The following is a 26,255-nucleotide window of genomic DNA, read 5'->3' on the forward strand; positions in this document are numbered from 1 at the left end:
CAGATGAATGCTTTACATATATCCACTAGTGGTGTCCCCAGGTAAGGCCACAGTTGCAGCCTTCTTCTCTGTAGTGTGTTCGAGGTGTACCAAAGAGGGCCCTTTGGCCTTGAGATATCAAGTTTGAAGGTATTTCACTATCCATCTAGCAATACGTGCTTTAGATATGGGCTGACCTGTATGAGGCCTTGAGAAGGCCACAAAGAGGTGATATGACCTATGGAAAAGCTTAGCCCTATCAATGAAATACAAGAGCATGCATTTACTATCTAGAATGTGTAGTGCTCTTACTGTTATAGTGCCGCTGGGGAAAGAAGAATACGTTCAATTGTCTAGTTAAGGTGAAAGAGGAGGAACTTATAGATGGGGCTTAGTACCACCCTGTTCTTAAACACTTGCATGACGGGTTCCTATAAAGTAATGTGCTTGCAAATCACTAATGTTTCTGAGAGGTAATTGCAACCAGAAAATACACTTTCCAGGAGAGGTACTGGAGAGGACAAGAGTGGAGGGGTTAGAAAGTGGGCCCAATGAGTCTGGTAAGGACTACATTCATATTCCACCCACACTGGAGCGGGGGAGCTCTGGGGAGATGTGACCCTTCTGAGACCCTCCATCTAGGCCTTAACCACTGGTATGCAGATAAGGGAGTAATGATCCTTATTTCTCATGTAAATCACTGTCACACTTAAGTGAAGGTTTATGGAAGTGTAAGCTAAATCTGACTTTTGATGATAAAGTAAGTAGCATAGACATCATGGACAGCAGGTTTTAGAAAGCTGAACACCAGGGATGTCTGGCCCAAGTGGGGACTATAAGGATAAGTCTTTTCCACACCTTCAGTACTATGAATGAAAGTAGTAGGAGAGGCAGAAAAGAGTAAGCAAATCTTTCTGACCAGTTCATCAAGTGTGCATTGCTTGGGGACTGTTGGTGTGGGTACCTGGAGGTGAAACTTGAGCATTTCAAATTTTCAGGGCTGGCAAAGAGATCTATTTGTGGGTTACTTCAGCAGCGGAAGAAGCTGTAGAGGATTGGAGGGTGGACTTCCCACTTTGGAATTAATGTGTCCTGCAGATAAAGTCAGCCATGAGGTGACTGTGGTGGCAATGTAACCTTTGCCAAATTGTCTGAGCTGACAAGGAGAGGGATAGAGAGACAGAGTGCCATTTTGCTTTTGAAACAACTACATAGCAGTCATATTGTCCATCCTGACTAGAACCACTTTGCATCAAATGAGTGGAAGGGAGGCTTTGAGGGAGAAATGGATTGTTAACATCTCAAGGCAATTGATGTTGTGCTCCTGTTGATATGGGGCTCACACTCCCTGTACCACATTGAGATTGAGATGTGCCCAAGTCGGCTTTATTAGGCATCTATTGTAATGTTGATTTGCGGGATAGGATCTGAAAAAGGCCTGCCCTGCTACAGGTTGCTGTTCCACCACAGCAGAGAGTAATGTACTCTGGCCCTTAAAACACTTCCTCATCTAGTAGACCCTCTATTTGTGACCACTGTGCAGAAGCACTGTAAAAACAGACACACATGTAGCCAGGCATGGGGCACTATGTAACGCAGGAGGCCATCATGCTGAGGAGGCACATAATAGGTCAGACTGTGAAGAAACAAGTTGGCTGAAAAAGAGGCATTCTCTGCTAAAAAAGAGACCCTCTGCTGGCTAGGATCGGGGTTGCCTCTGCAGAAGTTTAGTGTTGACCCCTGCAAGGTTTGTATCTGTAGGGTAATGTGGGGACATGGTGGCACAGATGGTAAACATGAAGAGTGACGGGAGCTCTTTGGTGAGTATGGGAGCTGTGAAGTTTGAGGTGCTGGTCGTGAAGGAAGAGACCCAAATGGGATAGGGCTAGTGTCCTTGTCTTATCACTTCTTGCATTTGGGCATAGGTAGAGGCTCTAAGGCAAATTCCTCCTCAAAAGTGGACTTGTGTTTGTGAGCTAAAGTATCTACCAATGTTGGAGGCATTCTGTTGGATATCTGTCTGGTGTGGGGAAGAATAACTTTTCAATCCAATTTCTTAGGTTCCTGAAAGCGTTGGAAGATAGATCTCTTCAAGTCGTCAGAGCCTTTCCACCGAGGGAATCTTCGGTGTCAATGCTTTTGGTGCCTAAGCGAGTCTCTGATCCAATGAGGTTTTCAATACCAACGTTTTAGGCACCAAGGGTGTTTTCTGATCAAAGGTGCTTTGGGTACAGATATTTTCAGCACTGGATGTCAGCTTTGGCATCAGTGTCAAGAAGATCTTTGGCCTTGGAAGTGCTGCTGGGCTTCACAAGGTAGCGCCCGTGAACAGGGATGCATAAGCTTTTGGTCACGGCTGACTGTTGCCAGGAGACAGTTAGGCCTCAGAGGGCTGAGTCTTTAGATGAAGGGCTCAAAACCTGATCTCCTCAAGAGCATTGCTCTCCCTCAACTCGAGGCCTCTTGAGCGGAATCAACTTCAGCCACAGTCACACTCAGTGCCAAGGTCTTCCTTCGAAGTCCGGAGTGTGTGGAGCTATGGTAGTCTGAAGGTCTTCTTGCTTGACAGAGATGATTGGTGGTGATGGGAAAGGCCCGTGGGGCCAGTCTCTTCAGTCTACTTGATGCCGGGGTAGGGTTGCTCCCCAAAGATAGGGGATAGGGTGTCATTGGAATCCAGCCTCTGAATCATGTGGTGTTCCCAGTCTTTTCCGATTCTTTTTTGATTGGAAGATTAGGTAGGCCTTGTAAGTGGAATTTTCACGGTTGGGAGACAAAATGTACACACCAGGTGATGGTCAGTCCAGGGGAACTTCACATGACAAAAGGAACAGTTTACAAGAGTGTCAGATCCGTTACCCTGTGTACTTTCTCTGCTGACATAAGACATCATTGAAGTCAAGGACCGCAAGGTCACGTCAAGGCCTGAGGCTCTTCAGAGTCAATGCAGATCAGTCTTTGAAAAGTAAGAAGACGACAAAGGAGGTGGTGTTCCACATTTCAGATTTGAGGATTAGACCATCTGGGCTCAAACTGAACCAAAGACATACTTTGAATTCAGAACATTGTTGTGCATGTCTAACCTACCTACATGAAAAAAAAAACAATTTAACATAGAGTCACTACTTCATTGCCATCTAAGAGAGGAGTCACAGTATACCTTGAAACTCAAAAAGACTTCATTGAGAAAAAAAAAAAACATTTGCAAACATCCACTCCCAACACTAGATGGTAAGAGTATTTACGCCATGTGTATCCACAGAAACACATGGTAGAAATAGATTTTTGTGTTTGACCTCAGTATAGAATTTTGTGTTAGCCATCAGAATGGATTTTTGAGTTAGCATTCAGAGTTTATGTCAAAAATATTGCACGGCTTCAGTGGTTCTGAACATGCCAAGTACACCTTTGACAAAGAGTTTGATTTTGCAACAGGAAATAACAATGCAGATTACAGGAGAAGTGAATTGCCAACAATTACTACATAGTACATGCTGTATAAACCAGACACTCCAGCAGCAGGTTGATGTCGTCTCCCTCACAGTGTGTTCCACAATACTGCAAGAGTGGTCCAGTGGAGATTCTCCTATGCTAAGAGTTTCAGAGAGGCCCCGGATAGATCATGGACTTTCAACACACACACACACACACATATATATCCCATCTCATAGTGTAGAACAGTTTGCACTCATTCTGGTTATGGGAAGAACACATCCAGCTAGTCATTCTAAGGATTCTATTAATGAGGTATGGCAGCAGCAGTCATTTAAACACATTGCCAGACAGACATTAATTGTGGGTTCATCTGTTCAAACTAGCTATGCCATTGAAAATGCATGTTAGAAATGGGGTCTGGTTGGCAGTCAGGTTACCCCCTGTCCAAGGAAGGACCTTCACTCTAGTCAGGGTAAATGAGAATCACCCTCAGTTAACAACCGCTCTCCCATTTGGTAGCTTGGCATGATCAGGCAGGCTTAACTTCAGAAGCAAGGTGTAAAGCACTTGTACCAACACACACAGTAACTCAGTGAAAACACTACAAAATGACAACACAGGTTTAGAAAAATAGATACCAAAATGACAAAAATCCAACATACACAAGTCATGATTTAAAAAGCGAAAGAGTCTTAAATCCTTTAGGAAAAAAGTGAGAACGTTGTTGGCATACAAAAGTAACTGGGTAGCGTCAAAATAAAGCTGCATGGGCTAGTGTGCATCGGAAAAGGCCAGCGATGTGTCAATTTCTCACTTGCAAGCAAGAGCTTGCGTCGTTCCTCCTCCGGTCGGGTTGGCGTGCATCGTTTCTGCTCTCCTCCAAGGTAACAATGCATCGATCCGGACGGGCACCTCGGGTCCGGGCAGGCTTTGAGTTGATTTTCCACACCCAGCGATGTTGCGTCGAAATCCGGTCGCACGGTGTCAAGAAACCGCGCTGCGTGGGGGCTTGTGTCATTAACACCAGCCGCTGAGGGTGTTGCACATTGTTTCTCCAGCCACGATGCAGATGGAGGGTCAATTTTAGCAGCGATGCTGGCGGCGCGTCTTTTTTCAGCCGTGAAGCAGGTGGTTAGACTAAAGTTTCCCGGCACGGCGGTCTTTTTGTGGATTTCTGCCCTTTTCACTAGCTACACTTTTCAAGGACCCAGAGACAGGTTAGGGCACCACTTGGCAGGCAGGACTCTCAGCAGAAAGCCCAAGTGCTGGCAGAGAGAAGTCTTTGTTGTACCTTAGATTTCAACAACAGGAGGCAAGCTCAATTAAAGCCCTTGGAGATTCTTCACCAGTGGGAAATCACACAAAAGTCAGTCTTTGTCCTCTCTCAGGCAGAAGCAGCTACTGCAGGCCAACCCAGCACAGTCACAGGCAAAGGAGCAGTACTCCTCCTCCAGCTGCTCCAGCTCTTCTCCTTGGCAGAGGGTTCTCTTGGTTTCAGAAGTAATCTGATTTTCAGGGGTTTTGGGTGCTCTTCTTATACCCCTTTCTGCTTTTGAAGTAGGCCTACTTCAAAATAAAGTCTCTGGTGTTTTCCAGATCCTGCACTGCCGAGGCCAGGCTCCAGACACACACCAGGGGGGTAGAGATTGCATTGTGTGAGGGCAGGCACAGCCCTTTCAGGTGTAAGTGACCACTCCTCCCCTCAGCCCAGATGGGCCATTAGGATATGCAGGCTATACCCCAGCTCCCTTTGTGTCATTGTCTAGAGGAGAGGTGCAAACACCCCAACTGTCAACCTGACCCAGACAGGGTATCCACAAACAAGCAGAGCCACAGAATGGTTTAAGCAAGTAAAATGCCTACTTTCTAACAATGGCATTTTTAAACACACAATTCAAAAACAAACTTCACTAAAAGATGTATTTTTAAATTGTGAGTTCAGAGATCCCAAACTCACGTCTATCTGCTCCCAAAGGGAATCTACGCTTTAATAATGTTTAAAGGCAGCCCCAATGTTAACCTATGAGCGAGATAGGCCTTGCAACAGTGAAACCGAAATCTGGCAGTATTTCACTGTCAGGACATGTAAAACACATAAGTACATGTCCCACCTTTAACATACTTTGCACCCTGCCCATGGGGCCACCTAGGGCCTGCCATAGGGGTGCCTTACATATATAAAAAGGGATGGTTTAGGCCTGGCAAGTGGGTACACTTGCCAAGTCGAATTGGCAGTTTAAAACTGCACTCACGGACACTGCAGTGGCAGGTCTGAGCCATGTTTACAGGGCTACTAATGTGGGTGGCATAAACACTGCTGCAGGCCCACTAGCAGTATTTTATTTACAGGCCCTGGGCACATCTAGTGCACTTTACTAGGGACTTATTGGTAAATCAACTATGCGAATCATGGCTAGCCAATGTACACATACAATTTATACAGGGAACACTTACACTTTAGCACTGGTCAGCAGTGGTAAAAGTGTCCAGAGCAAACACAACAGCAAAAACAGAGTCCAGCACACAGAAACAACCTGGTAAGTAGAGGCAAAATGTTAGGGGAGACCATGCCACGTCTAACACTGCACATTTAAACAAATACTCTTTTAACAGCTCCTCGGAAAGAAACAGAAACAGGAGATGAATCAATTAGCTTATGAGGTGCAGTTGAGTAAGAGACCCGGCTAAGGGCAAAGTAAGAGCTGCTAAAATTAGAGGTCACATAAATGTTATGCTTTTAAGGGGTGGCGCAGAGCACTCGAAGATTTTTAATAAATGTTAAAATAAAATGTGCCTGTCCAAGACAACGTTTATGTTAACAAATATTTATTTGTCACTGGTTTGATTTGTGAAATATCAAAGTTTTAACAAATGACAATACAACGGGTGTCTCTTGATATCAGCAAGGCATACTGGAATTCTTAAACCTACTTGTGCTAGTAATAGGTGTATGCTATACCACTAGGAGTCATACAGTGTCATAGTCTGGTTGGCTAGGCCACTAGGAGCTCTACAGTGGACCAGCAGGCAAACTAAAACACAATTGAAAAAACAGGTGTCGATCTCACAGTCTGCATTGTCGGGCAGTTCCATGATCTCCCCTCCTTATGTCTACCATGTCAGACCTCTGCAAATCATAATAGCAAATAATGATTATGTATGCTTTATATCACAGCACCTCTCATTAAGCTGCATACATGATTAATTTGCATAAATACTACAAGTTAATCTTGTTTTCAATCACAATTACCAAAGAAGATACAGGAGTAGGTGAAAAATATCTAAATTCCACATTCCTCTTGTAGTTGTATTGCCTTAGCAAATTAATATCATTCTCCCAGGCCAATACTTAGGTACGTAGGGAAGATTTGAATGAAGAATTGGCATAGTAAGGTTTCTTAACCTTTACAGAAGGTAGTTTATTGAACACAAAACACAACAAACACATAATGTAATTAAGGAAACCTCTTTAAAAAAGGATATTTATCGCTCTAATCCCTTCATAGAAATGGCATAATAAAAACAATGAAGTATGATTGATAAGTATTTGTGTCAATAGCTCCTTTTGAAGCTGCTTTAAGACATCCGACAGGGCCCACATTTCTGTTAATGATGATCAGTCCATGCTCCTGTTCAGGTTTGTCCCTAATAATACAAGTGATAATTACTTTACGTTTAAAAGTTAAATTACCTAATGGAACACACATTGATTGCTACAAAACCAAGCCTAAACTATATAATTCTGGTTAATGATTTTAAACCAACTCTATGAATTAAAATCAAAGAAAAAACAAAATATTCTATACATAACAGTAAAGAAAATAGTCATCTTAGAGATTTAGCTACGTTCCTTTATCCTAAGCATTAATAAATTATATCCTGCCTCCGGTAAGTACCTGTTAAGGACCACGTCATTGATATGACTTCTCTGTTATTACAGAGATTGCCTGTGCACAAGCCATATTTCTAATTTACAGCAAAAACCTACAAATGTTACAAAGATAATACAAATGTTATTGTGGTGCATTCAAATATATCCCTTATCTGTGACATAGTATAGAAAGGAGGTTATTTATGTGTTGCTGGAATTAATGTAGGTAGATTTCTTTGTGAACAATCTGTTGCACTGGAGGATGTACTACACAAAGGTGTGTGCTGCAGAGACCTGCATAATTGACTATAACCATTATTTTACCATTACAATGTACTACATCATATTAAAATCATCTCAGTCTTGATTAGATGTCAATTCTTGTAAAATGCCAGCATCTTAACATTTTCTTTCCGTTAGCCACATTTTGCACATTGATTTTCTACACAGCAATCTTGCTTTGTGTGCTGCATCCTCCCCTATTTCGCCCTCCATCTCATAACCCGTTTATTCAATATGCATTATTTAATGTCAAAGTGGCAGAAATGAAAAACACAAGATGGGCCCCCGTTCTTTTATTGTGGTGGGTGAAGAACAGAGAGCAGCTCAGACTGGCCCAGATGGTAAGTGGTGTTTCCTCCACAGTCCACATACTGGTATCCCTCCTGGGATATTTGCTCCGAGTGGCCAAAATATACTGTTGTCACAGTGACTCTAGGAAAGATAAAAGGACAAATAGAAATATCATTGCTTCTTTTTCTGCAGTCACATAGTCCACATATTGCACCAGTCATGAGCAAACGTTGCTCTTCCTCCTTTTTACCATGCTCAGAAAATTAAGATGTGGGAGTGTGAGGAAGTACTTTCTGATGTAGAGTTTCTCACCTTGCAATGGGAAGTAGGGTAAGGTTGTTATATCACGTTTCAACACAATTGTGCGTTGCAATACACAGAATGTGCTCTACTTTTCTTACACACATTCTGCTAGGTTTTATCTGCAGAAATTTGAACAGGGGAAGTGTGGTTTTGCACAATCTGCAATCCTGATAAATTTGCATCAGAACAGTGAGCAGCTCAAACTGGCATATATTACTGTACCAAGTTTATTACATACTTTATACATCAGATTTTTTTTTTACAGACTCCTTGCTCTACCTATCTTGGTGTCTGATGGTTTACATGAATTATAACTGTAACAGAAAAACTTGCCATTTTTTGTGGGGACTATCAATATTAACATATTCAGCCAATCTTTTGACCAGAGTTGAGATGAAGGCAGAGTAGGCCTTACGACATGCTGATAACACACAAATCTCAGCAGTGTGCGGCTAAGCTCGCCAAGCTATCTTACTGATGATTAAGGCGTTAGATGTTTCTATGATCCAAGTTCCAGGAAGCCCAGTTCATCTGAGGGGCCAGGAGGGCTGGGCCAGGGTTACTGACATCACACAAGTGTTCTAATAGGCCACTAGGGCGAGGGCGCAGAGAGTAACACATATGGTGTGGCTTCCGAAAGGCCCAACGGTTGAATCAGGTTCCTCCACAAAGCAGAGCAGCAATTTTGAGAAGATGGTGGAGCTGGGACAGAATAACAGAAAGTAATATGGCCAAATGCAGGATGTTGGCTATAAATGTCGAAAACAATAGTCTGAAGACTCACACGTTCCAAATGTAATTTATCTATAAATCAATAAAATGTATACAAAAATAAAGAACAAAGAGATCAAACTGCAGGGGTTCGGTTTCACTAACGAGACTAAATGCTGATTTCACTTGCATCAAGATTAATTTTCTTTCAAAAGTAGAACTAAGCAACTAATTTGATTCTTTCTGGCAGAGACCAAAAGAAAATAAACACTTTGCAATGACAGATAAAATCTAGGATTTAATTACTGCCAAACCACTGACGGTTCCTCTTAAAACTAAGGGCCTGTTATTCGGTGCTGGAAAGTAGAAACATTCAAATAAATGTATATGCAACAAGACAAGCACTTTTAATTACAATTTTCATATTCATGTATAATTATTTTGTTCTGTAAACAAACACAGTGAAGATTTTGTGTAATTTGCGCACCATTTACAGTTTGTACTACTGAAAATGATGCCATCCTTACATAAAAGGTATGTATATTTTGTGTTATCTCAGTACAATACATGGCCGAGTACAAAACATGGGCTATGAAACTGCCTGGAGCTCTGCAGCCTCTTTATCATCCAGAAAGTGACACGTTAAAAGAAAAATTAATACTTACTGCATCATGACAACCATGTTATGGACCTTTATGGATGGTAAGGTGCAGTACTGACTAAAAAGAGAAAATACAAAATATAAGTACACATATCTTTACATATAAGGGAAAACAAATTTGTTAATAAACATGCAAAATCTAATAATGAGAAATCATTAAAATGTGCACGTTTCTTCAAAGCCCATCACTAATTTTATTTATTTTGGGGGAAAAAAAAATGAATATTGTTTTTCCATTAAGCAAACAACAGATCAAAAACACTTTTGAACCCCTTCTCAGCTAGCCCCATATAATATGGAGCTCACCATCCCTTAGTTCCCGGTCTTCAAATGTGGATCACATCATCTTCTAGCCAGTTCTGTCAAAGTGACTCAATCTATATATCAATATGGCAACATCATGTAGGGCATTGTTCTTCTGATGTTCCACACCCAGTTTGTCATCCATACTACCATGTTCTAGCTCAATTGTCACCATGTCCCATTCCAAGGTGTCCCCCGAATCCCGGCCCCATGCTGGAGTCTTTTACAGACTCCACACTCTGCCGTTACCCATTTAATCATCTCCCTTACCTTTTGTTATAATGAGTGGTTTGTGTGTTTGATCAATAGTTCTGCCATACATTGTCTGGCCACTCCGAAGCCTAGTTCCACTATTTTCACATTCATTTGCATGTTTTCGTTCCTTATAACCTGTTCTAAGATACATGAAGGAGCATCGAGGGGTACAGCAATAGCCATTAACAGGAGCAACTTTTCCACCACAATTTCCCAAAATGTTGCAATTCTTGCATAGTCCCACCACACCTGTATTTTTTACATTTAGTACAAACGACTGTATTTCTAATCATTCTATGTAATAGTTGTGGTGTAATATATGTTCTGTGTATAAATTTTTACTTGATCAGCTTGATCCTGGCATTTCATGTAACAGTCCTGCAGTCACTTGGCACTGCTTTGTCATTGGTTACTTTCACATGTCCCTTTGCCAAAGTTCCTCGATGTGGTTCAGTTGTTTTGTCTTCTTGCAGCATCAACAGTGAATGCAGTCTTGATATCAATTTTCCACCCTCTGTAAAACCTGGCAACACTTCATTAACCTTATGAATATCTGGTTGTACGGGAAAGGTAGGCCATGCCTTACGTATAGATGTCATTCCTGCATACATCAGAAAATGTGTGGTCCCAACTTCCCATTTCTCACAGAGAGTGGGGAAGCCCAACATTCTGCAATCCTTGTACAAATCTTCTAAGCTCTGGGGCTTCTCTCCACTTCATAAATCACAGGAGGTACAAGCAAACCACTGTGTGCTATGGTATTAAATACAGCATATACACATATTTATGACCTTTTGACTTTTCCTAGAATATTCCATACTGCTATGATTGTTTGCAGATGTATGGGCGTCCATTTCACCACCCTCCGACACACCAATGGTGATGGCGATCAGATTTTACTAATACAAAGGTGGCATAGGAGTTAGCATATGAAAATTTATAAATCATCATTTAAAAGCCTAACAGAGGAATTAACAAGAAATGCAAAAATGTGGAGGTTTGAATTATGACAGACACGGTGCCCTCCACTTATTTGGACATTGAGTTTTGCCATGACAAGACGTTGTGCATTTATATTTTAGTGAACCACTGACATGAATTAATGGTAAGAGTATTATTTTTAGAGCTACAGTACAGATGAAAAGCATATCATGAGTATTACATGAATACGAATTAACCATACTTATTTTGATGTATATGGATGTTATTAATATAGAGTTGTGTGCAGAGAAATAAATACACATTCCAATTGTTTCTAGCTTAATGTGCGAAGGATGTCTGCAAATATAATGAATTCGGTTTGCATGATAATTAAATTGTACACATTAGCATGTGTTTAGTAATCAGAACTATGTATTTAGGCTTACTTTGCCAGACTAGGCCTGAAGATTCATTTTTGCTGCAGCAGTGAGAAGTGCCAATTCCTCATATTTCCTTTGACCTCAATTATTTTCTAAGTGTGCTGATGTGTTGGAGAATGTCATTGATTGCAATTGCGGTTCTGTTGACCTTGAAATGTAACTATATTTGTTCTAGCTATCAGATGCACGACAAGTATTATTGAATTCACATGAGAACTGTTGGGATCATCGTGTGGTACATGGGAAGAAGTCTCACTGTTCCAATTTTTATACTTATTGTTTTTCAATGAAACTGTATGAATTAATTGAGATGACTTCACACCTTCACTGAGAAAATCCGGAATAGTTGCAAGCCTGATTGGCGTCCATAATTCTCATTGGATATTGATCCATTTGTGCAAGAGGAGTCCACTCTGAGGACCAATCACCACTCTATGGACATTTCTAGTTAGGGAGAGACTTTTGAAACAAGAAGGTCTTCTTGTGTGAGTGTTGGTGCTGTCACCTTCTGCTCCTCTCCAAGTCTTCTACCATTTACAGCCTTTCATGCTACGAGTTTCCTTTTAGTCCTTTATTCCCCATTTACACATGCTGTTCAGTATTAATATGCTTAACAAATTCTGAACTGCTATCCTCCCCTCTGTGCAGCATGTGTTCTGCACTGTTCCTGATGCTGCTGTCTACTGATGCTAAGAAGCTGTGAGCTCTCTGGACTGATGAATCCTTCCCGTCAGCTGTCCCATGAGGAGAGGTATATAATTTGCAATGTGTTTTTTCTTGTTTCCTTTTCAGTTTAGATGATTACACCAGTGTATTTTCATAGAGGGCTATCCTAGTTAGATGATTTTCCAGAATTATTTTTCTCTTTTCTTTTGTTTTGTCTGCATGTGTTAGCCTGTTCCCCACACATGCTAGTCCAAATTCATAATAGGGATAAGGATGGCACATCTTGAAAACTGATTGTTACTAATTGTATTTTGATGATTTACTGATGTCACCATCATCTGCTTTGAAATCTGTTTTTGATGTGTATATTATAGTTCTGTTAATTTGTGTTATTCTCCTAGAGCGTTTAATTGTATTGATGGTTAGTAGGCTTGATCTCTTTAGACGTTTCAGTCAGCCTACGGTTTTCATGTACGTTTATAACTTAGTTTTGCATACCATCTACATTACATTGGCTCTGTGGTTATAATAAAGCTTTGAAACTTAATTCAGTTTGAAGTCTGGTTTCTGTGGCCAAATTGGTCATGGTGTTTAAATTGTTTAGATTCCTCCTGTTATTGATATGTGTTGAATAAATCTGATCACCCACTCTTCACAGAGTCCAAGGATCCCACTGACACCTAGTGTAGGTAGGGCGGCATGGCGCCTCAGCTGCGTGTGCGATTTCTGAACTTGAATCAGGAGGAAGACACCTGTGCGCACTACTACAATTGGACCACCATTATTCCACTGGTTTTATGAGCATGCAAAGCGTATCACACAGTGGGTCATGTTTTGTTCCCTCCAAGTAACCACATATTGCACCTGTGTCGGTTAATAATAGGTCCTGAAACTGGGAACCACCATACCTCCTTCTTCCCATGGTAACGTGAAGGTGAGACTATGGCAAATTTTTTACAAAATACTGCTCTCTCATTTGCCATTCTACTGTATAATACTCTACCTAGTGTGAACCATTAAAAACTGTGATCCCTCATCATCTACTTTAACTGTTCAAGGGACAATACCTTTCGCAGTTACCAGGGGTTTTCTGTACATTTTGGCCTAATGTCTATGGATAGCTACTGCCAAGATAAACTTTGTTTTCAGAAGAGAAACAGAAAGGAAGAGATACTGATCCAAAGATCTCCCAATATACAATTATTGACTATAGGACATTTAGTAGCTCAGGTGACCATGTGTCTCAGATATGGGGGGCCAGTCTGGGTTTTCCACCATCCTTGAGTCAGTAAATTTAGCACATATCGTAGTTTTTGGAGAGGGTCTTCGAACACAGAAAGGGGCACGTTTTTATATGTTCCGTCAGGTGCTACGTGTAATGACATCAGCTGTGACAATCAAAAAGAGGGATCTTTTCTGAGCAAAGTGTCAGGTTCTAAAAAGGATGATGGTTTTGTGCAACATGGACACCTTACCATTGGCAACTAAATAGAGACTGAAAATTCTGCAATTTAAGCATGCAACTTAACAAATCACCAAATATGAATGCACCAGCATTTGCACACAGGTGTTAGAGTTTAACTTGCAAACAGCATTAAATTCTGTAAACAAAACATTTGGTCATCCAGTCATCTAGGGTTGTTCAGTTTCCCATTTTTTTATGTCTTGGCAATCAGAAGATACTGAGAAACCCATTAACCCCTCGGGTGCCCTGGATGAGCTGGTATCGCCCTCGGCCAAAGTGATCATGTGCAGAGGACGAGATCAGCTCGTCCTGCTATGGACCTTCGGGGGAGCGCTAGCTGGGCAGGGATAGAAGGAGAACTGCTTCCCCTTCCACGCGCGATCCTGTGCTGATCTCATCAGAGACTGGCCCCTCCACGCTGAAAGCTCAGCTTTCCACATGGATCAGAGGAGAAATGCTTTAGAGGGGGGAAGAAACGCTTAAAGGCCTTTTCCTTCCTTTGATGTCTCTCTCTGCATTTCTGCTGCCCGATCGCACTGGACACCAAGGAGTTTTTTTTTTTTGTTAATTATATTCATAAGGGGAGCACATTTTTTTACAGCCATCTCTACCCCCCATTAGAGAGGAGGGGGGGCAGAAACCTCTAGACACCAGGATTTAAAAAAAAAAATTAAATGTTTTTTAGATGTGGAGAGTGACCACTTAGGCAAAGTGTCGCTCCCCTGGGGGCAAAATTAACTTTAGGCCATTTCTGTCCCCCTTGGGGGCAGAGCGGGCTATTTTTTTAGGACAATCTGCCCCCACGGGGGCAGAAACCACTAGACACCAGGGATTTTTTCTTTTGGGTCAGTTTCATGTGAGGGGAGCGGCACCTTAGGCAAGGGTCACTCCCCTGTGGGGGGCAAATTTGTTTTAGGCCATTTCTGCCCCAATTGGGGGGCAGATAGGCCTACAGTAATTGGGCTGTTCTGCCCCCATGAGGGAGCAGAAACCTCAAGGCACCAGGGATCTTTTTTTTTTTTTGTTTGTTTTTTTTTTTTTTCCCCCAGACGTGAGGAGCGACCCCTTAGGCAAGGGTCGCTCCCCTGGGGGGAAACATATTTTAGGCAATTTCTGCCACCCATGGGGGCAGAATGGCCTATTGTAATTAGATCTGCCCACAGGGTACAGAAACCTCTAGCACCAGGGATCTTTTTTTTGACGTGGGGAGCAACCCTTTAGGCAAGGGTCACTCCCATGGTGGACAATTTTATTTCAGGCCATTTCTACACCACTTGGGGGCAGATCAACCTTTTTATATTAGGCCAATCTGCCCTTAAGGGGGGTAAAAACCACTAGACACCAAGGATTTCTTTTTTTTTTTTGGGTCAATTTCACGCTATGGGAGCGACCCCTTAGGAAAGGGTTGTTCCCCTGGGGGGCAAATTTATTTTAGGCCATTTCTGCCAGGGGTAGATCAGCCTATTTATATTAGGCCAATCTGCCCCTGGGGGGCTCAGAAACCACTTAGGTACCAAGGATTGGTGTGTGTGTGTGCGCCTTGTTTGGGGGGGGCAGCCCTTGGGCAAGGGTCACTCCCCATGGGGGTCACATTACTGTCGGCCATATCTACCCCCCTTTGGGGGCAGACTGGCCTATTTTTGGAAGGGAAGATTTAAAAAAAAAAAAAAAATTGGAGGTTGGGGGTATGGTCATATCCACCACAAATAAATGGGGCCAAAGTTGTTCTCCCCACTGATGGGCAGATGGGGCAATTTCACCCGATCCACTCCCTTGGGGTGGGGGCCTTGACAGAAAGCCTACTAGATGCCAGGGAATTAAAAAAATAAAACACAAAAAAAAAAAAATAGTGGGGTGGTGGCTACCAACCAGAATGGGCATGGTTATGCCCCCACACCAACTGAACGGGGTAACAGTCTTTCAGCTCTCTCCTGCACACTAAAACATGTTATCCCACGGCAAGCAAGAGGACATTTGATTATTTGGGTTTTTGGTTTTACATCTGGGCCATGACAGCTGTTCTAACTCTCAAAATTTTCCACTTGGAATGGAGAGGGATGCACTTTTTGGACTTTGGGACACTGCCATGTAGAAAAATCCTCAAGACCTAGACACATCTGAAAACTAAACATCTGGGTGTGTCCAGGGTGGTGTGCTTCACAAGCACCCCGCACCATTTTCTTACCCACAATGCCCTACAAACCTCCAACTTTGCTGGAAATCACACATTTCTCCCACATTTTTGTGATGGAACCTTCCAGAATCTGCAGGAATTCACAAAATTCCTACCACTCAGTATTGTCCCATCTGCCCCACTTGTCAGCCTAATAATGTTTTTTTGAAAACTGCCCTTTTGGACCCACTTTGATTCCCCCTGATTTTCGACATGTATTTGGCTCTTCCCTGTCACAAGCACTTGGCCCACCTACACAAGTGAAGTATACTTTTTACCGGGAAACTGAGGGGAACGTTGGGTAGTAGGAAATTTGTCCCGGTGTGGTGATTCTACACAGAAACGTGAGAAAAATGTACTTTTGTTTTTAGCTAAATCTGAGGTTTGCTGAGGATTCTGAGCAAGAAAACACTGGGGGATCCATGGAAGTCACACCTCCCTGGACTCCCTCGGGTGTCTAGTTTTCAGAAATGTTTGGGTTTGGGAAGTTTCCCTATATGGCTGTTGAGCCCAGGACCAAAAACGCAGGTGTCCTCCCCAACCTGCAAAAACAGGTAGTTTTGCATTTAATAATTTTGTTGTGTCCACATAGAGTTTTGGGGGCATTTCCTTTTGCGGGCACTAGGCCTACCCACTCAAGTTAGGTACCATTTTTACTGGGAGAGTTGGGGGAATGCTGGGTGGAAGGAAATGTGTTGCTCCTCTCAGATTCCAGAACTTTCTGTCAACGAAATGTGAGGAAAAGGTGTTTTTTTGGCCAAATGTTGAGGTCTGCAAAGGATTCTGGGTAATAGAACTCACTGAGAGCCCCTCAATTAACCCCATCCAGGATTCCCCTAGGTGTCTAGTTAAACAAAATGCACAGGTTTGGTAGGTTTCCCTGGGTGCCGGCTGAGCTAGAGGCCAAAATCCACAACTAGGCACTTTGCAAAAAACAGTTCTGTTTTCTTTGGGAAAATGTGATGTGTCCACGTTGTGTTTTGGTGAATTTCCTGTCATGGGCACAAGGTCTACCCACACAAGTTAGGTATCATTTTTATCTGGAGACTTGGGGGGGGAGGGAACACTGGGTGGAAGGACATTTGTGGCTCCTCTCAGTTTCCAGAACTTTCTGTTCTCAGTGAGAGTCCCACAAGTCACCCCATCCTGGATTCCCCTAGGTGTCTAGTTAAAAAAAAATGCACAGGTTTGGTAGGTTTCCCTGGGTGCCGGCTGAGCTAGAGGCCAAAATCCGCAGCTAGGAACTTTGCAAAAAACACGTCAGATCTCAATGTAAAAATGTGATGTGTCCATGTTGGGTTTCCTGTCGCAGGCACTAGGCCTAACCACACAAGTGAGGTACCACTTTTATCGGGAGACTTGGAGGAACACAGAATAGAAGAACAAGTGTTTTTGCCCCTTGTCTTTCCAAATGTAAGACACTGTGTAAAAAAGACGTCTATTTGAGAAATGCACTGTAATTCATATGCTAATATGGGGACCCCCGAATTCAGAGATGTGCAAATAACCTCTGGTTCTCCACACCTTATCTTGTGCCCATTTTGGAAATACAAAGGTTTCCTTGATACCTACTTTTCACACTTTATATTTAATCAAATGAAATGCTGTATACGCGGTATACAATGAAAACCCATTGCAAGGTGCAGCTCAATTATTGGCTCTGGGTACCTAGTGGAGAAAAATGGCTGTTTTTTTTTTCACCTCAATTTCAATTTTGTTTTATTTCAGCTGTTTATTTCTGAAGGAAAATCTTGTAGGATCTACACAAATGACCCCTTGCTGAATTCAGAATTTGTCTACTTTTTAGAAATCTTTAGCTTTTTGGGATTCAGCATTCGTTTCACACCCATTTCTGTCACTAACTGGAAGGAGGCTAAAAGCACAAAAAAATACGGTATGTCCTAGTAAAATGCCAAAATTGTGTTGAAAAATGTGTTTTTTTGTTTCAAGTCTGCCTGTTCCTGAAAGCTGGGAACATAGTGATTTTAGCACCGCAAACCCTTTGATGGTGCCATTTTCAGGGAAAAAAAAACACAAGCCTTCTTCTGCAGCCCCTTTTCCCCCATAGATTTTTTTTCAAACAAAGTTTTTGCTGTATTTTGGCTAATTTCTTGGTCTCCTTCAGTGGACGCCACAAACTCTGGTTACCTCTAGAATCCCTGGGATGTTGCAAAAAAAAAGGACGCAAATTTGGCATAGGTAGTTTGTGTGGACAAAAAGTTATGAAGGCCTAAGCGCAAACTGCCCCAAATAGCCAAAAAAAGACCAGACACCTGAGGGAGAAAAGGGCTGGCAGCAAAGTGGTTAATTAGCTATTGCCGAAATATCATGGTCAATAGCTTTTCTAACTCCTACACAGGATCAACTTTACTCACAACATTGAGGGAAAGGAACTAACCATCCCTGCAACTCAATGCATGGAAGAAGGGGCAGCATACACTAGTGTCAGACTCAATTCAAGTTATGTAGAAGCACATTTTTCTTAAAGTAAGTACTCAGTGTGGAAACAGCATTGACGAAAAACTGTATGCAGAATGCTTATTGTGTAGCCCATATTGAAGCCCGACAGCCTTTCCTAGTAGAGACGTGCCTAGTAATCCATGAATGATACCTCAGGTTTTGAGCCTGGGCACATAAAACAGCAGTGTCTAGTCCCATATTTGGGATTCCACAAATGAATATTCAGGAGGGAAAAAAATGATACTTTGAATCAGGATGCACTTTCAAATGATCATGTTGAAAGGTTTGTCTGGTGTAATACTCTACAGACATAAGAATGTACAATAACAAGGCGAGAGCAAGACTCACCAGTTGATATAAAAGTAGCAAGAGAAGCAGGAACACTAAATTAAGTATAGAAGCAATGTATGTTTGCCTCTACGGAGCTAATCCCCAATCCCTAAATGAAAAAAATGTAGTTAAAATAGAAAACATTGAGTTTTTATGTCTTATTGACTGCCACATGTAGCAATGGTTTGTAAAGTCTCGAATTTCAACTTGACCAAGTGTTCCATTTGGGCAACCCCAACGAAATAACATAACCAATGTGTCAAAATGAAGTTAAAGTATCCTCATAAAGACCGAAAACCAAGCCTTTACTAATTTGGCCTGCACTTTCTTTCACAACACTCCTGACTGAACAGCATATATACTTTGACTGCAGGCTAGCAGTATCTCCAAATGAGCCTGGACCACTCTCACACTGCTATGGTGTTGATACTGTACACAGGAAAACATTACCACATGAAACAAATAGAAATATATATAGGTTTATGTGACATAGATGGTGTTCTTGAAGTGAAGGTCTTTGGTCATACTCTGATAATTTAATTTTTTAAAGCAGGGCTAATGAAGGGCTGATCTATAGTCCTTTACAATTAATGTATAACTACTAAATCCATTGATCCCATATTTTTAGAAATGTCTCTCTTAACTCAAGGCATTCTAGTCCTTGTAGTTCTTGTCCCGCTGCCAATCTTTTAAAATCTCAAAAAATTATTGCCTGGACAGTGGATTCAGTCCCCAAGTAGTAACTATGATTTATATTGTAAAGTAAAATAAATGCACAGGATGGCAACTGCACAGTTGTGGAAGAATCAGTTCAGTTTCTCTCTTGCAAACTGGAAATAACTTTAAATGAATGTCAAAAGACAATGCAAATAAAGTAGATTCCTAGAAATCCTAACATTCTAATGATCGGCATGCTCTTCATAGGTAAATGTTCACTTTTTAGTTAGTATTCACACTCTGACGCAAATTGTACCTCACCCACTGTGCCTCTTTGATGATGTAATATTTGCATCAGCTGGTACTGTATCCTATTTCTAACTGTTGTTTTTTCTTTTTTCATTGTGTGATGTATTTTAACCTTGATGTACTGTATGTTTCTTTTATGGCTTTGATTAACCGAACAAAGATGATTTTGACTGACTGACAGTAAATCTCAATTGATAGAGATCTGTCATCTACTGTATCCTCATTAGGCATTGCTGGAAAGAACATGACCTACACAGTATGTGTCTAAATATAAGTAAATCCCACAGCCTTGGCCCGACTTAGAATTTACAATGGATGTGGTCAATGAACGCAAATACACATACCCAAATATTTGCTAAACTCCCTTGCTGAAGAAACTTTGTATTTTATATTCACAGGATAAACCAAATTGTCTCTGTCATACGACCATAGCAGGCTTTTAATCACTGGGGAGCAATGGGGAACCTTGCAGCTATGCACTACCTGCACAAAGGTTGCTAGCATAAGAATCTGTCATTTAGGAGTGATATTTGTTGATATCTCCTGGCAAACATAACAGTCTGAAACTGCAAATGTGTGCTCTTTCAGATCAAATGAATACTGTAATAATAATATGTCTTTATCTAAGCCTTATATTTAGTCATTTTAATGGATACGATTTAAGAAACTGTTAATCATTTACTATCAACGTGCTGCTAAATTCACTGTGAGGACAAGTGATGCAATTTTTATGTATCAATATTATTCTCTTTAATACATTTGATTTTAGTGTGAAATCAATTGGTTGTCTATTACATATAGGACCTTTGTAAAACAACACATGACTCATATTCACAGACCTAGATAAAAGAGAAAATAGTATGAATGAGAAAAACTCAGCCAGTGGAAATTTTAGTCTAACAGGATGCCTAGTAAGGGCCTGAATATGCCACTCTTCAATCATTCATTTACTGAAGTTGGTCATTTATTTGAATGCTAGTCTGAAATGGTTGGATTGCAAGATTTTGCTCAATTGAAAGATAGCTAGATGTTTATGAGTCACATAGTAGCATACTAGTGCACATCTGTCATTATTACTGTAATGTCTTTTTACCTATAGATTTATTGTAAATTCGGAAAAACATCTAACAGTAGGGGCAACCATTATGAAATTAAGGGTCCAACAAACAGTTGGTGAAACACACTTTCTAGTAGCTGTTTCAATGTTCCTGGGGGCAGATTTAGTGTAGTACACATCGTAGCTGTATGGTTTCTGGATCAAGTCCCACATCTATAAAAAGCACACCCTTAATCCCAAATAAAAGTTACAATACAACTTCCTAGAATAACTGGACATTGCCTTTGCACAAATGAAAACAAAAATCAGAAAATGTCACTACTTTGGCAATTCACGTTTTATGCAATTAAAGGGCTAGAGAAGCCTAGTTAGAAAATCTGATGACTCTCCTTACTCAAAAAACGTCTAAATCTTTCAATTTCCCAAAATCTGAAAATAATTGCAAGAGAACTTGGGAGTTCTTTTGTTATTGGGAAAATAAATTGGGAGATATGTGAATCCCTAAGTGTGTCATTTTGTGTAGATTCCACTACTTTCTTAGCACAGATGTTTAAGAAAATGAGTGATGAAAAACAAAATGACTTGATCAACATGTAATATCAGATGCACACAAATTAGATTTAATCACTTACAACATATAGTTCAGTTCATCGCCAACTGTTGTTGGCACCATGTAGTCAATCTGCAAATAAAGAGAGGTTTTGATTTTATTACAGTGGACTCACAAAGCACAAAACCTGCATGAGAACACTTTAGAAATAGTATCTAACAAAACTATGTAGTTTCTCATGCATTATTTCTGACACTAACCATTCAAATTTAAAGTTTAGATGGAGTACAATAAACTAGACACAATGGTAAAAAAATATATATATATATATATATATATATATATATATATATATATATATATATATATATACATACACATATATTTTTGTCGTTTTTATGGAAATACCAAAAGTATTTAGGTATTACACAGCTTGCCTTTGTCAACCCTCAAAATAACAAAACTGTGCAATGCGGTGTTTACTCATATTTTAATCCAATTAGGAAAATATCAGTGCACTCTTAATTCTTCTGTTCTAAAAGGCTAACAGCAAGCAACCAAAACCCCAACATCTGATCTAAGAAAGTAAATTTTTGTAAAGAGCATGTTACCTGCTTCTTATCTAGTGGTCCTATACTTGTAACATTGTTTAAGCGTGATTTTCCAATTACGGTTTTGGAAAACTGAACTTGCCCAATGATGTTTGCCACGTCCACTGAATAATAATTGTTGTTTGTTATGTTTAACGTATTCTGTAAAAAGAAAGAATAAATAATTAATACACATTTAAGGACAACTAACATATTGAGCAAAACAAAAGCATAGAAGTTAAATTTAAAAAGTTACATTTTGAGCACTCTTTAAATGCATACATTTATCAATTATCTGTTTGAGTATTCCCAAAAACTAATGAAAGCACTAAAGTAAACACAAACACTTGATAGATTTGTAATGATGCACTGTGTTATAAAGCAGTGTCTCTAAAAGTTGACCCACAGTACCTTCCACATAGGTTCAGGAAGCCATTGGATAAACTATTTCCATGTTGAGCCATCATGACCCGGACATTAAAAAAGAACATTTGGTGGCAAAGCCAAGCGGTGTAACATTTGTATGACCTACAGTTTGGGCAAGCACATGCTATACATATGTCAAACCTAAAGGCTTTCCCAATGATTGTTTGCTTGCTTGCATAGACAAAATGACATGGAAAGCAGATGCTACAGAAAATATAAAACCACCTTTATTTCCATACCATCCATTTCCATGTGATCTGTTATGGCTTTCCTCCCAAAGCTAATGGGCTGCTTGCTGACTTACTTCAGATATGTACTAGTCCCCCCTTTATTTCATTGGAGGAAGGATAAACCTAAACAGGCTTTAGAAAAAAGTGTGACTAAAATACTCATTTGGGCCTATCAACGATGTTATTGACAATGTCTCATGCTGGAGTCTGAAAGTTCTGAAGCAAAAGAAGCCAATCGTTGAAGAAGACAGGCCCAAAGCCCAATAAGGCAAATATAGAGTACATTATGTTCACCATCAGTGGCACAAGCAACCATACAAATCAAACCTAAATGGTAACACACAGCAGTAACATCTGCAATCCTAATTCTTTACTCTCCTGCCTCTATTTTTGCCTATGCCTGGTGAGTCATACTTATTAAAGCAAAGGCTCAGTGTATCTACCATAGCAGTAAGTGGAAGCGAAGCACATGTATGACTGTGCATTAAGGCTCAGCCTTTGTGTAACCCTTCTATTGTTTTCTTGGAGTAACTTGACACATTTTTTTCCTCAACATCGATGAAGATAAAACTCAAAAGCAGACCATAGTATAGTGAAGTTTTTAAGTTATCTGTCAAAATTATGTATAGGTGTAAAGTTTATTATTCATGGTTAGAAAATGAAATATGCAATAGTGGAGAAAACAACCGACTAGTATGAGGTTTGTGTGACAGGTCAATGCCTTTTTGAGCTACTATGGCCTAACAAAGCGGAGCTACTCTGCATTTATAGTTCTGGAGACAGCACACGCTTTTTGAATGGTTAGGGGGGCGTCCTGTTGTCAGAGCCTTTTAACAGTGTCCCAGAGTACCTTACTGCTATTCCGGGAAGCTTCAAGTTCAAGCGTCTCCCAGTCTCTTTTAATCAGAGAATGTTTGCTCTCTTTAAGACCACTCTTATAAGTTAATCTAGCCTCCTGAATCTCCCCAGCATCTCTAAGGGGTCACCGACAATGCCTTCCTCAAATGGCGGTTGGCCGTTGAGTAACTAGCATTAAACCAGCATGGGTGTTCTAGATCAGAATCAACTTGTTTCGGCAGATGGCTCTTGATACTGATGCAGCAAGTTGTTAACAGGCAGAAAGGACTTCCCCGGGGTCTTCACAAAAAGTACCCCAAAAATACAGGAAAATTATTTTCAAGTAAAAGACCCAGGGTGGCATTAGGATCTTTAAGGTGCAAAACAACTCTGAGTCCATCTCTACAATGTCAGTTAATACCATTGCGCACTGAAGGTGTTTTATCCCTGCACAGAGGGACGATCCCACCAATTGAAAGAGCACTGTGGTTGCCTCACTGGGTTTCTACAACTGCACCATTTAAACACCACTGCAAAATTTGATTGGAGGAAAATATGTAGCCTATGACTGACACTTGTCCCCCCCACTGTGGTTTGGTTTTCTAGACCCATATACCTGAAAGTAGTCAATAACGTCTACAAGATCTAACATGGCAACATATTTACTCAGTTCCAAATCCATGGCATTCCGGTAGCTGAGTTCACACAGCCCAGCTCCGCTAGCTCATCTTGAATCTTAGCACTGACATTCCCAAATATTAAAAGCTGTGCTACCCATCCCTGGTGACTCCAGGCTGTTACAGGAAATGTAGAAAATGCACATGAAATTATAAAGCAACAAAATAGACATTGGCAGAAAGTGCTACACAGATGTATGAAATAAAAGAACACTGTAGGCCCAAATCCAATGCTGACCAGAATAAGGTGAAAAGTTCAATTGAGGACATTCAAATAAGTAACCTGAAAAGGATCACAGTTAAAAGCTAACTAGTGTTTAGCAAACATGTAGGTATTTATTACTTCAGGCATAGAGGCTCACTGGCATGTACATTGTGTTTCAAATAGACTGTAAACCGATTAGACAATGAGTGCAGGAAATCTAATCAGCTCCAACTACACGGGGTCAATGATAAGGAACATATGGTACTAAAATTGTATTTGCATGCAACCTCGGCTCCATCCTGGATTCATCACTCACCATGAGCTGCCAAGTCAACTCGGTCGCATCCTCATGATTCCACACACTCCAAAGCCCTCCATGCTGGCACCACCCAGAAGAACCTGAAGAAACTACAGCACATCCAAATTGCCCCCACTAAACTCATCCTGGACGTCCCCCGCCGCAAACAAATTACCAGGCACCTAAGAGATCTCCACTGGCTTCATGCTGAGAGAAGGATCAACTTCAAACTCCTTGTCCACGCATACACGGCTCTCCATGACCAAGGACCCACCTACCGCTCAACAGGCACTAGCCACCTTACACTGCATACGGAAGGCCTCGGCCGGAGGAAGATCCTTCGCCTACCTCGCGGCAAAGAGCTGAAACACCTTATCTCTTCACCTCAGCAGGCACCAATGTTGCCTCAATTCAGGAAGGACCTTAAGACCTGGCACTTCAACTGAAGCACAGAGGACCGACCCCCTCAGCGCCTTGAGACCCTTACGGGTGAGTAGTTGCACTCGATACATTTTATTGATTGAAATGTATACATTCAAGAGTGAAAAATGGGTAGTTTGTCAAGTATTGTTAAAGCCACAAGTGAAGAATATATAGAAGATCAGTTTGGAGTTAAGGGGTTACAGGGTCATAGGTGTTCAAATGCTTTTCTGTTTCAATGTATGACTGGCTATTCAATAATGATTTACTGTGTTGTAATAACACATTGTGTGATTTTGTATACAAGAGGCTGTGCCACAGCAATTTGAGACTGGCTGTTTGCCTGTGTGAGAAGAGTTGATCTCCTCAAAACTTTAAACGTCTGTCTTTTAAGTCTTTCATTCTGTCTTTTCATTGCCAAAGAAGAGTTTGTCTTTTTTTTCCATTTTTTAAGTTTTTATTTACTCTGAAACGGTTGGCAGGCCAGCATATGCGGTCTCATTCTTGTTTTCACCCGACTGCTGACATCGGAGGCCCCTGCTGCAGAAAATTATTGCACATCTTTCACTGGGTAAGCAGACGCCGTGGTTTCTTAAGTTAAGTAAAGTTAGGGGACTGCTGTCTTTTAAAGGTGACGGCAAATGCGTACTAACGTTCCCTGCTCTTTATTTACTATTTGACTTACTTTTCTTGCCAATGGGAAACAAAGTTAAGAGACATATAAGATTATAAGAGATATAAGGTATTGCATGCAAGGTTCTGTATGTGTTGCACAATTTCCGGAAATGTGCTACATAACTGATTTACTTGTTGTTCCTAGCGACGAACTAGAAGTGGTGAATGTGGGTAATTTGAAATTCAGAGGTAGCCGAATACGTGTTGCTTGTTGACCTAGAGGGACAGCTGGAAAGCTGATATCGCTAAACTTTATCTCCTGATAAGGCTGAAACACTCACATTACTGTCTTTGACCTAATGTCTGGAAGTTATTCTGTAGTCTGAGAGACACATGGTTTGAAACGGTTATCTTCTCTGAGCGTGCAGAAAAGTGACCAGGGGTGACCAGTTGTATTTACTATTTTAGAATAGAATACTGTTGATTAATTGAGTGCTGCATATCGGTTAACTTGTTATTAATAACGAGTTAGCTATGGTCAATTTGGGTAATTCGAAATTGGGGGTTGCCAATATACGTCTAATGATTTGACACTGAGGGACACGGGGAAGGCTGATGTTGTTAAAATTGACCTCTAAGTACAATCTGGACACTCAAATTACTACTCTGGATCTAATATCCAGAAGTCACTCTATGGTCTGAGCAATTCATAGTTTGAAAAGGATATCCCTCTATAGGGGCAGAGGGAAGTAGCTAGGGGCTGCCGGTTGTATTTAGTGTTTAGGAGTAGACAAAATGGTGATTCATATTTTTTATGCAGATTGTGAATATGGGTGAT

General features: G+C 40.9%; 1 protein-coding gene across 3 annotated transcripts in view; it reads right to left on the reverse strand.

The window, feature by feature from the left end:
• Nucleotides 1-6,223: 6,223 nt before the first annotated feature.
• TMEM106B (transmembrane protein 106B) overlaps nucleotides 6,224-26,255 on the reverse strand; it is a 102,812-nt gene continuing 82,780 nt past the window's right edge. For all 3 annotated transcript variants that reach the window (XM_069211829.1, XM_069211828.1, XM_069211830.1), the window contains exons 5-8: nucleotides 21,731-21,871; nucleotides 21,202-21,251; nucleotides 9,538-9,591; nucleotides 6,224-7,999 (exon numbers count right to left, since the gene is read on the reverse strand). In XM_069211829.1, coding sequence (XP_069067930.1) covers nucleotides 7,861-7,999; nucleotides 9,538-9,591; nucleotides 21,202-21,251; nucleotides 21,731-21,871 — 384 coding nt within the window. In that variant the 3' untranslated portion in view covers nucleotides 6,224-7,860. The remainder of the gene's footprint in view (nucleotides 8,000-9,537; nucleotides 9,592-21,201; nucleotides 21,252-21,730; nucleotides 21,872-26,255) is intronic.

Source organism: Pleurodeles waltl, chromosome 10 (genome assembly GCF_031143425.1).
Source record: "Pleurodeles waltl isolate 20211129_DDA chromosome 10, aPleWal1.hap1.20221129, whole genome shotgun sequence".
NCBI lineage: Eukaryota > Metazoa > Chordata > Amphibia > Caudata > Salamandridae > Pleurodeles > Pleurodeles waltl.